The 10,788-nt window shown below is 36.8% G+C and overlaps 2 protein-coding genes across 3 annotated transcripts; both read left to right on the top strand.

The window, feature by feature from the left end:
* The first annotated feature begins 334 nt into the window (after window positions 1–334).
* Window positions 335–4,577, top strand: LOC131000085 (cell division cycle protein 48 homolog). The gene is made up of 9 exons (XM_057925853.1): window positions 335–577; window positions 706–871; window positions 1,624–1,852; window positions 1,945–2,711; window positions 2,798–3,019; window positions 3,112–3,183; window positions 3,261–3,542; window positions 3,643–4,002; window positions 4,109–4,577. The coding sequence occupies exons 1-9, from the start codon at window positions 414–416 to the stop codon at window positions 4,403–4,405; spliced, it is 2,559 nt and encodes an 852-aa protein (XP_057781836.1). The 5' UTR covers window positions 335–413; the 3' UTR covers window positions 4,406–4,577.
* Window positions 4,578–5,165: 588 nt separating this feature from the next.
* Window positions 5,166–7,608, top strand: LOC131000084 (uncharacterized). Of its 2 annotated transcripts, XM_057925852.1 has the most exons (4): window positions 5,166–5,319; window positions 6,319–6,512; window positions 7,026–7,174; window positions 7,258–7,608. In XM_057925852.1, the coding sequence occupies exons 1-4, from the start codon at window positions 5,262–5,264 to the stop codon at window positions 7,340–7,342; spliced, it is 486 nt and encodes a 161-aa protein (XP_057781835.1). In that variant the 5' UTR covers window positions 5,166–5,261; the 3' UTR covers window positions 7,343–7,608. The 2 variants fall into 2 exon arrangements, with proteins under 2 accessions (XP_057781835.1, XP_057781834.1); XM_057925851.1 differs by having other exon boundaries at window positions 5,198–6,512.
* Window positions 7,609–10,788: the final 3,180 nt, after the last annotated feature.

Raw genomic sequence — 10,788 nt, 5'->3', positions numbered from 1 at the left:
CATATTTCTTTTCGGGCCGTCCCAACGAAGATGCTATATTTCTATATTTGGCAAAAATAAAGAATTTTAAACATTTAATTAACACTAGTTAAGTATTTCTTTATTACCTTCTCTCTCTTACTTTATCACTTTATTACATTATCTTTCTTACTTTATCACTTTATTACTACACACTTAAAACATTAATCTACAACTCCTTAAATCTCATGCCAAAAAACAATTGTAACGTCTTGATCGGGACCGATGGAGTATTATTTATAAAGTTCGAGTCAGCATACAAGACCACCTCTATATATATATAAGGCAAAGGTGATAAAAGGACTAAAGTCCAAACCAACTAGTATATGAATTTTAATCTAAATAAGGTGAAGGAAAAGAAAGTCAGTTGAATTATAGAAGAAGTGCCTATATATATGCACCGATTATACACACATCTACTATCTCTATTTCTCTACATTTGCAACTCACAGCTCCCTTTCTTCTCCCAAGCGAAACTACCAAGTACCAACGCGCATCTCCAGATTCTCCAACACCGCAATTCTCAGATCATGAGCAACCAAGCCGAGTCCTCCGATTCGTAAGTTTTACCCTAATTCTCACAGCTTCTGAATCAACTCGTCTTCGATCGGTTGCTATTTCTCTGTTTCTCTTGCTTTTGAAGTAACCGCCGCCGGAATCTGAAGTCTATTTTGTTTTTCTGAGCAGGAAAGGTGGGAAGAAGGACTTCTCAACCGCGATTTTAGAGAGGAAAAAGGCGGCCAACCGCCTCGTCGTCGATGAGGCGGTCAACGACGACAACTCCGTTGTCTCCCTCCACCCTGCCACCATGGAGAAGCTCCAGATTTTTCGTGGAGATACTATTTTGATCAAGGTTTACTTTTAATTGCAGATATTCTCAAATTTTGAGTGTTAGGTGGGAGCAAGGGTTAGGGTTTTCTTTTGTCGACTGTTTTATATCTGTTTATTTCTGGAGATTAGAATGGATTAGGAGGAGTTCGTTAGTAGAATTGGTCGGTGAATTATGCTTAAGAATTTGGTATAACATGGATCGCTGTATTAACTTGAAGGGAGCCTTTGCTAATCTGTCTATTAGGGTGTATCGTTTTACCCGAGAACTATGACTTCTGAGTTGAGTCATTGAAGAATTTCTTGTTCTAAGATTTGATAGGTTGGTTTTAGTTGTACTAGTTAAAGATGTGAGTGATCATTAAGCTGTGGCTTAATGAGGAAGCTTTAGGTAGTGCCATCTGATCTGCTCTTGACCTCATGTTTTATGATTTGGGTACCTGTTTATGCTTAAAATCGAGTTAGTCTTTTATGATGGCTTATGTGGTGTTCCTACATTGTCTTTTCTTAACAAGAAATAATTTTTAACATAGTTTTATAATGTGGTTTGTATCTCAAATGTGAAAAAAGAAATGTGGGAGCTGCATATGTGTAAAAGCTGGGTTCTTTTGATATTTGGTTGTTATTATGTGAAACTTCATGAAGCATTCATACTAATTGTTTATTAGTCATTCTATATTGGATCATATCATATTTACTTTATGTTCTTGTATTGACCTTTTGGAATATTCCATCGATGCACTAAAACTTGGAGTGTCTTGTTATCTTGGTTTCCAGGGGAAGAAAAGAAAAGATACTGTCTGCATTGCCCTTGCTGATGATGCATGTGAAGAGCCAAAGATTAGGATGAACAAGGTTGTCAGATCAAATTTGAGAGTTCGACTGGGGGATGTTGTATCTGTGCATCAGTGTCCAGATGTTAAATATGGAAAGCGTGTGCACATACTACCCATGGATGATACGATAGAAGGTCTCACTGGGGACCTTTTTGATGCATATCTCAAACGTAAGCCCCTAAAATCTTTAGGGATTTTATTATGTATTTCCTGATTGAGAGCATTTGAAAGCATATTTGATCTTTAAATTTTGTCCCTGCAGCATACTTTCTGGAGGCATATCGCCCTGTAAGGAAAGGAGACCATCTTCTTGTGAGAGGTGGGATGAGGAGTGTGGAATTTAAGGTTGTTGAGACAGATCCTGGGGAATATTGTGTTGTGGCTCCTGATACTGAGATCTTCTGCGAAGGGGAGCCTATCAGGAGAGAGGATGAAGATAGACTAGATGAAGTTGGCTATGATGATGTTGGTGGCGTTCGGAAACAGATGGCTCAGATCCGTGAATTAGTGGAGTTGCCACTGAGACATCCGCAGCTATTCAAATCTATTGGCGTGAAGCCTCCAAAAGGAATTTTACTTTATGGACCCCCAGGTTCTGGAAAGACTTTGATTGCTCGAGCTGTTGCCAATGAAACTGGTGCTTTCTTCTTTTTGATTAATGGTCCAGAAATTATGTCTAAATTGGCTGGAGAGAGTGAGAGTAATCTGAGAAAGGCATTTGAGGAGGCTGAGAAGAATGCTCCATCTATTATTTTTATTGATGAAATTGACTCGATAGCTCCTAAGAGAGAGAAAACGCATGGAGAAGTTGAGAGGAGGATTGTTTCTCAACTCTTGACTCTCATGGATGGGTTAAAATCTCGTGCGCATGTTATCGTTATGGGCGCGACTAACCGACCAAACAGCATCGACCCTGCTCTTAGGAGGTTTGGTAGGTTTGACAGAGAGATAGATATTGGTGTTCCTGATGAAGTTGGACGCCTCGAAGTTCTTAGGATTCATACCAAGAACATGAAGCTTTCCGAAGATGTATGTCCTACACCTCTTACTTAGAATTTACATGTGTTATATATTAACCATTAATTCATACTAATGAGATATCAATGAACTCACAGGTTGATTTAGAAAGAATAGCAAAGGACACCCATGGCTATGTTGGTGCTGATCTTGCAGCTCTCTGCACAGAAGCTGCACTCCAGTGCATCAGAGAGAAAATGGATGTTATCGATTTGGAAGATGATTCAATTGATGCAGAGATACTGAACTCTATGGCCGTAACAAATGAGCACTTCCATACTGCTCTTGGAATAAGCAATCCTTCTGCTTTGCGTGAGACAGTAAGTGAACTTTTTTAGTATCCATGTTTTGCCTCAAGGTATTTATGTTCTTGCAATATTTGCTCACAATATTCCGTTGAATTTGTGAACAGGTAGTTGAAGTACCCAATGTCTCTTGGGAAGATATTGGAGGACTTGAGAATGTTAAGAGGGAGCTTCAGGAGGTACTTCAATTATGAAGTTGGATTTTAGTATCTATCTATTATACTTAAATGTACTAAACCTGTTTATCTTCTTGTAGACTGTTCAATATCCTGTGGAACATCCAGAGAAGTTTGAGAAATTTGGCATGTCGCCTTCAAAGGGTGTTTTATTCTATGGCCCTCCTGGGTGCGGTAAGACGCTGCTCGCCAAGGCAATTGCAAATGAATGTCAGGCCAATTTTATCAGTGTGAAAGGGCCTGAGCTGCTTACCATGTGGTTTGGAGAGAGTGAAGCTAATGTCCGTGAAATATTTGACAAGGCTAGACAATCTGCTCCTTGTGTTCTCTTCTTTGACGAGCTTGACTCTATTGCTACCCAGGTATGAATTTCTATTTGTAAGCAATCAATATACGAGTTTATCATTTACAATTCGGAAATTATTACTTGTTTTGCTCAATGAATATTATTATTTGGCTCAGAGAGGAAGCAGTGTTGGAGATGCTGGTGGTGCTGCTGATAGAGTTCTCAACCAACTTCTTACTGAAATGGATGGCATGAATGCCAAAAAGACTGTTTTCATCATTGGGGCCACTAACAGACCTGACATAATTGATCCTGCGCTTCTTCGCCCAGGTCGTCTTGATCAATTGATATATATCCCTCTGCCAGATGAGGATTCTCGTCATCAAATCTTCAAAGCCTGCCTTCGTAAATCCCCACTTTCCAAAGATGTCGATCTACGAGCTCTGGCCAAGTACACTCAAGGATTTAGTGGGGCAGACATCACAGAGATCTGTCAGCGGGCTTGCAAATATGCCATTCGAGAGAACATTGAGAAAGTATGCGTTGCGAAAGCTTCTCTTCCGCTTTTTTTTTCTCAAGTTGTTATAATCATAAACCTATCTTCCTGTGAGGTTTCTGACGATGCTGTTTTGCTTATTTCAGGACATAGAAAGAGAGAGGAAGAGATTAGATAATCCCGACTCGATGGATGAAGACGAGACCGATGAAGTGTCAGAGATCACGCCTTCGCATTTTGAGGAGTCGATGAAATATGCTCGCAGAAGTGTGAGTGATGCTGATATACGCAAGTACCAGGCTTTTGCGCAGACCTTGCAGCAGTCTCGTGGATTCGGGACGGAATTCAGGTTTCCTGAATCCGCCGCGGGTGGAGCATCTGCAGCCGACCCGTTTGCGGCCCCTGCCGGCGGAGCTGCTGATGAAGACGACTTGTATAGTTAGCCTTCCTGGAGTTCCAAATATATACTTTGCTCCAATTTTATGATTCCGAGGCTTTGTGCGACTCTGCTTTATCTTGTTAGCACTTTTTTTGTTTATTTATGGAGTTAGATTACACTATTATTCTGCCTGTTTTACTGATACACATCTATCTATCTGCAACTTCTTATTGCGAGTGCGCTAGCCACAGGGGTCCAATTTGTTCCAATTATCTTTCAATATTGTATGACTTCTTCAATTAATTGTAGTTTTTCTGTGCTTTCGACACGAGTTTTAATGAAAAGTTGTTTAGAGTATTGATAGTGGAAAAATGATTTCATGTTAAGGGTATTGTTAAGTAGATTGTGGGTAAAGAAATGTAAGTTACAAGGATAAAATTATTTAAATTATGTGTAAAGTAGTATTTAAAAGTAGAGTGTGTATAAATTTAAGAGATGTATTAAAAAAAAAGTATGTAGGGTACAGAATGAATATTTTCTTAGGTTACAAATATTTTTATGTTAAACTAGAGTTCTGGATCTGGTGACATACTATAATATGCAGAAGATAATTTATGTATATGTGCAAATTCCACTAGTCCAATTATTTTGTTTAAACTTGTTTATTTTAGTACTCCATATATGTATGAACTAGTTATTTTTGAATTAGATCTGCATCTGAAATAAATTTTTTCGAATAATCTTTTGCATATATTTCAACAATATAATCCACATTCCAGACCAGAGTGGGTAAAATTGGAAATTGCAAACAGTGCAGGGGCATATTTGAAAAGAGAGAAACTAATATCACTGCCGTAGTTTCCATGAATGCATACGAGCCATTAAATCCGCTGCGTGTATCAGCTCTTACCTTTTCGTAAATGCAAATGGAGCTAAAGTTGCAGAATCTAAATCTTTCACTCGCTTCCTTCAATTTCAGTAAGCCAGAACCAGGAATTCTCTCTCTCTCTCTCTCTCTCTCTCTCTCTCTCTCTCTCTCTCTCTCATGTTTTTGCAGACTTTTTTTAATCTCAGTGTTGTAACTTAGCAAAGGAGATGAGGCATTACTTCATTGCGCGTATACAATGATTTTATTAGAGAGACATTGACTGTTGATGGAAAGGCATTCGATTCTGATGATATGTGCAGATTACTCAATTATGATTCAGTTGAGATTACGAGTCTTGTCGATTGATAATCATGATGCAAAATTTTGTGTTTGTTCGGTGACAATAACTTAGAGAAATGGTGAAATTGATCATTATCGAATTTGAGTGAATCATGTATTGGCACAGCCGCACAGAGATGGTGATGAACTCTTTGTGGATGATTAGAAACTTGCTAATTAGTTGAAATGATTAGGTTAATTATCTGCAGATTTTTGCTGGCTTGCATTTGAAAGATGTTAAGTTTCAAGTAATTGTTCACATCTATACATTGTGATTCAGTTGTCTCTGCATTGCCAGATTCTCAATTGAGATCATGTAAAGTAAGTACCAAAAGCATGGCCTTTCCAAAGGCTTTCGTTTGTGATAAAACAGATGACTACTCAAGCTAGCAGAAGCGTCTATAACCTCTCTTTTTCTTGGTTCTGGTATTTTCTCAAAGAATATGATGAATGATTGAATGTATAATATGTATCTCCTGTGTATGCTGGGTTTTATATGTTGTCTCTTTTCATGAGAATACCCTAAATCACAGCCTTGCAGTTAAGTGATTGCTAAACTGGTGAAGAAATATCATTTTTCATGATATTAATCCTACCTGAGCTGATTTTAACCGTGTGACACCGTCTATGTGGCTAGTGTTACTTGTCTCCCATAGATAGGGAACATATTCTGCTTCTTATTCAAATGTTTTCATCAGCTTTTTCTAAAGTCTTGAAACAAAATGGGAATCTGCAGTGTAAGTTGTCATTCTCAATACTTGGTTGTGCAGCTTCTACAAGTTCAAATTCGAGAGTCAGTTATGGATCCCTGAATGCATACAAGGCAAAAACACGAAGTAGAGAGACAGTAAAAGTACTGTCTTCACTACCAGAAACAGCAGCCTCTGTAGCAGTGGCTGCAACAGTTGTCGGCGCAGCTGCTACGTTTCTGATGAGAAGAACTAAAAGTTCTGAATCGACTGAGGTATGTGTCCCAACTTGATAGAATTCTGCATCTCTTTGTAAGAGTAGATTAAGGATGTAACAAACATTTGACCTGTAAAATGTTGATACATTGCTAACGCAAGTTGTGAAAGGGGCAGGATTTTCATATGAGGAGCCCTACATTGTCAGGCTGAGTTCACTTCTCACATTCTATTTTGACTGAAAAATGTTACATTATCTCAGAGTTAACTCTGATGCTTGTTGCCTCTTAACGTAGTACCATTATCAATCCCATGCTTTGCTTAGTAAACAAGAACATATTTTGAGTTTGCTAAACAAGATTATTCCTTATCCTTAAAGAAGATAAAATTTTCTGGTTTCTTGATATGACTCAATGGAGAATGTGAAGGAACACACTACACTAAAAGCTGAACATCAAACACATATGTTACATTCATCAAAAGCAAGAATTGGTGGCTATAATTTTTTTTTAAAAAATCAGTGACTTGCATAATGCTGGTGTTCCTTTGACTGTGATTGTTGTGGTAGACAGGCTCCTACAAGAACATGCGATGACTGTGGAGGTTCAGGTGTATGCTCTGAATGCAAAGGAGAAGGATTTGTGCTAAAGAGATTGTCTGAGGAAAGCGCAGAAAGAGCAAGATTGATGTCACAAAACGCGGCAACTAGATACACAGCGGGGTAGGCTGTTCATTCCTATCGATTTTACTTGTCTTCTTCTTTTTATAGCAGTAATATGCATTAATCTCATTCTCTGTTGACAGGCTGCCGAAGAAGTGGAGCTACTGCACCAAGTGCTCGTCTACTCGGTCCTGCATTACATGCGATGGCCGTGGCATATTAAGGTGAGCAACAAGAATTAGTCTCATACTGCAACGATTCGATTGGCATCATTTGCTTTAGCCGACAGCATCAATGAATGAGGAATCCCAGTTGATGATGATCATGTATAGGTGTTTTATTGGAAATATAGCAAAATTTTGCAGCATACACTTCAATTTTGCACGGTTTGTAACTTTGTTAGATTAAATCTGTATTTGTTCTCTAGTTGTGGAAGATACTTATGGATGGTACATTCAGTATGCAGCTCATTTGATCAACTTTAATTTGGTGAAGAGAGTGTAGTCTTGATAATAAGAAGATCTTGTTTCTGGGTAAATAAATTCATTAAACATAAAAAAGATTACAAATACAAGATTGGCTCCGAAATACTAAATGAAGGAAGAACAAGTTAAAACCAAATGAGTAAACAGTTCAAATTAGAGTTGTCAACTAGGTTGGGTCGGTCCGGGCTTGAGTACTCTATTCGTCTCATTAATAACGTTTCAATTTTCTTTACCTTCATTTCCTTAATTTGTGTGCCCCATTTTTTTGGGACGTTATAAATTAGACGGAGGGGAGTAATATAATTATTCAGGTGCGCCTGGACTGGGCCTCAAGTAGTCTTGGGCTAGGCCTAGGTTTCGAAAAAGGCTCAAATGGGCTAATTTGGAGTAGGTGGTCCAACCCAACCCAATGTGTACTTGCTCAATAAAATTGGGCTTTGGCCGGGATGAGCGGGGTCGGTCTAGCCCAATTGACAACATCTAGTTCATTTTTATTTTTTTTGCTATTAATTATGAAAACATATTTTTGTAATATATACTCCCTCCGTCCGCCAAAAGTGGACCATTTTTACTAAATCGGACGTCCGCAAAGAGTATACCACTTTCCTTTTATGGAAATGGTCCCACCATCCACTTTAATCTTTTATCCTTACAAACACTCTTTATTTACAAAAAAACCACCTCAAATTCAATCTCAACCACACATCTCATAAAGTGGTGGGACCCTTTCTCCACTACATCAAAATTATCACCAATTTTATTAAATACCGTGCCCAGCCAAAGTGGTCCACTTTTGGCGGACGGAGGGAGTAAAATTTATCCCATAAAATTAAATAGAATCTATTTATATTCTCGGGTAATCTATATTCCAGACTAGAGCGAAAGAGGTGGTCACGCCGTGTAAGAACCTCACTGGAAAAAGCCACAATCAAAAAGAGTTGACTATGAATCTTTGGATTCGCCTTAGGGCCTGTTTGATATGGGTTTATAGGTAGGATAAATTAAATTAATACAGATTACTGTGATGTTTGATATCATGCGCAGTTAATATGGTCAACTCCTACTTAATCCTACTTCTCCATGCTATTTTGTGGGATTAACCCATACTAATAATCCGCCCACCCCCCCTCGGATAAATTTAATACTAAGAAGTTGGATAAAAATTCTGCTACCCTTTCTCACGCATATCGATGCAAATGCCTAAGTAATGGTGGACACACATGATATTTTTAAAATTATGTGAGGATAGTTTTGGTATTAGATAATATAATCCAACATAATCCTATGGATATCAAACATAATATAGGATTAAGTAGCCATGATATCAAACACCCATGAAATAATATAAATCCACACTAATCCACACTAATTTCTCAAGATAATTTTAATCCTAATCAATCCTAAACTGCAAATCAAACGGTCCCTTAGTATCTAGTGGTCTGTATGTCATTTAATTTAGTATATTGATCAACTTGCAATTACCAAAAGAAACAATAGTATTACTCGCTTCGTTCACGATAAGTGTTGTCTTTTTATCATTTTCGTCCGTTCACAATAAATGCGGTCTTTCCATTTTAGGACATATACCTTTATACTTTTACCTCATTCACATATAATATTTTCAAAAACACATCTCACATACCATTTATTAATTAACTAACAATTCAATCTCACATACCATTTATTAATTAACCAATTCAACTTTGGTGGGACCCTTTCTCTATTTTATACACGCTTCTCACTATTTTCTTAAAATCCGTATCCTCCCATCTACACCACACTTATCAGAAAGAATTACGTCAAATTATGTCAAATTTAGCTGTATCAACACTGAATATATATTCACCCTTCTAATAATTAAAATCACTAATATGATTCTTCCAAGCTCCACAATTATAACATAGATGGATATTTTTTTCGCTAACTTAACCCATTGCTCATTGTGAAGGAACTTTTGTTTTTACACACGTCCAAAAAAAGCTTTAAAGGTGTGAATTTACACAGTTTGATAATTGGATCGAACTATTTTTTGGGTTCAAACTATAATACGATTCAATATTAAATAAAAATAAAAATAACATCATCGTACACGCATAATATGAACACCTTCATAAGCATTTAGGCGACGGCTGGTATGCAAAAATAGAATTCGAAACGAGATTACATCATATTATATACAAGGGAATATATAAAAGAAAGAATAGGATTAATTTTAAAGAAGCCGAACAAGAATCTTTGAGAGATTTTAAGGGACAACTCGATCCATATTAATTAAGAAAGAGAAAGACAATTAGATGTTGTTGATTAATCATGTATAGATATGTATATTTTTCGAACTCAATAATGCAAATTGTTAGCTCAGCAAGATTATGTCTCACTTCCAAGAACTTTGGATATTTTACACGCTAATTAAGCACCTAACCTAATTTAGTAGTTGCGTCCAAAAAAAATGAAAAACAAAAAACTTAATTTAGTAGTTTCAACTTTACATATGTCACAATCAAAAAGAGTTGACGACGAGTTTTGGGAATTCTTTTTGAACCGTTGTCACATAATGAGGTCTCTTGCAATAGTGGAATGCCATTTAACTTAGTAATTTGTTCAACTTGCAATTAACTATAGCAATGAGTCACGTCAAATTTAAATGTATCATTATTGAATATTCACCATGATTCTTCCACGTATTCTTTTTAAAAGACTGAATGCATTGAATTAAGGAATCTCCCTGTCAATCTTTACAAAAATCTTAGGGATCAACAAAAAGGGGAAGAAAATGAAATGAAAAAGATGATTCTCTATTTCTTAATAATAATAATAATAATAATTATAATAATAATAATAATATAGAGTGATAGTAGTGATGGAGGAAATGATCACAACCAAACACCCATTAGAAAATTATGGATCCTAATTCCATTTTCGTTTTTGATTCCCCTAAGTCAAATGGATTAACCTTACATTAATTCTGTCACTTTATGCTCATTTGCAAATTCAAAATTTATTTACACGTCCATAAACATTGAAAATGTTGTAAGGTATAGTCCGTACCTTAATTAATTTTCCCCAAATGAAGCAGTATACAATAATTAAATAGTGAAATTAATACATCATAAAAACTTGGGTACAATTGGGTGTACCGTACAACCGAGTTGACCGACACCCATAATAGTGTTATTAGCACGGTTCGAG

Source organism: Salvia miltiorrhiza, chromosome 8 (assembly GCF_028751815.1).
Source record: "Salvia miltiorrhiza cultivar Shanhuang (shh) chromosome 8, IMPLAD_Smil_shh, whole genome shotgun sequence".
NCBI classification, from domain to species: domain Eukaryota; kingdom Viridiplantae; phylum Streptophyta; class Magnoliopsida; order Lamiales; family Lamiaceae; genus Salvia; species Salvia miltiorrhiza.
The sequence above is the reverse complement of the archived record's forward strand: the minus strand, read 5'-3'. Positions and strand labels throughout refer to the sequence as shown.

Bases quoted from the DNA above. Each gene is read 5' to 3' on its own strand.
- LOC131000085 (XM_057925853.1), top strand. From the start codon at position 414: ATGCACCGATTATACACACATCTACTATCTCTATTTCTCTACATTTGC. The intron at 578-705 runs GTAAGTTTTACC...TTTTCTGAGCAG, and splicing joins CAAGCCGAGTCCTCCGATTC to GAAAGGTGGGAAGAAGGACT. The intron at 3,020-3,111 runs GTAAGTGAACTT...ATTTGTGAACAG, and splicing joins CTTCTGCTTTGCGTGAGACA to GTAGTTGAAGTACCCAATGT.
- LOC131000084 (XM_057925851.1), top strand. From the start codon at position 6,234: ATGTTTTCATCAGCTTTTTCTAAAGTCTTGAAACAAAATGGGAATCTG. The intron at 6,513-7,025 runs GTATGTGTCCCA...TGTGGTAGACAG, and splicing joins AAAGTTCTGAATCGACTGAG to GCTCCTACAAGAACATGCGA. The intron at 7,175-7,257 runs GTAGGCTGTTCA...CTCTGTTGACAG, and splicing joins GCAACTAGATACACAGCGGG to GCTGCCGAAGAAGTGGAGCT.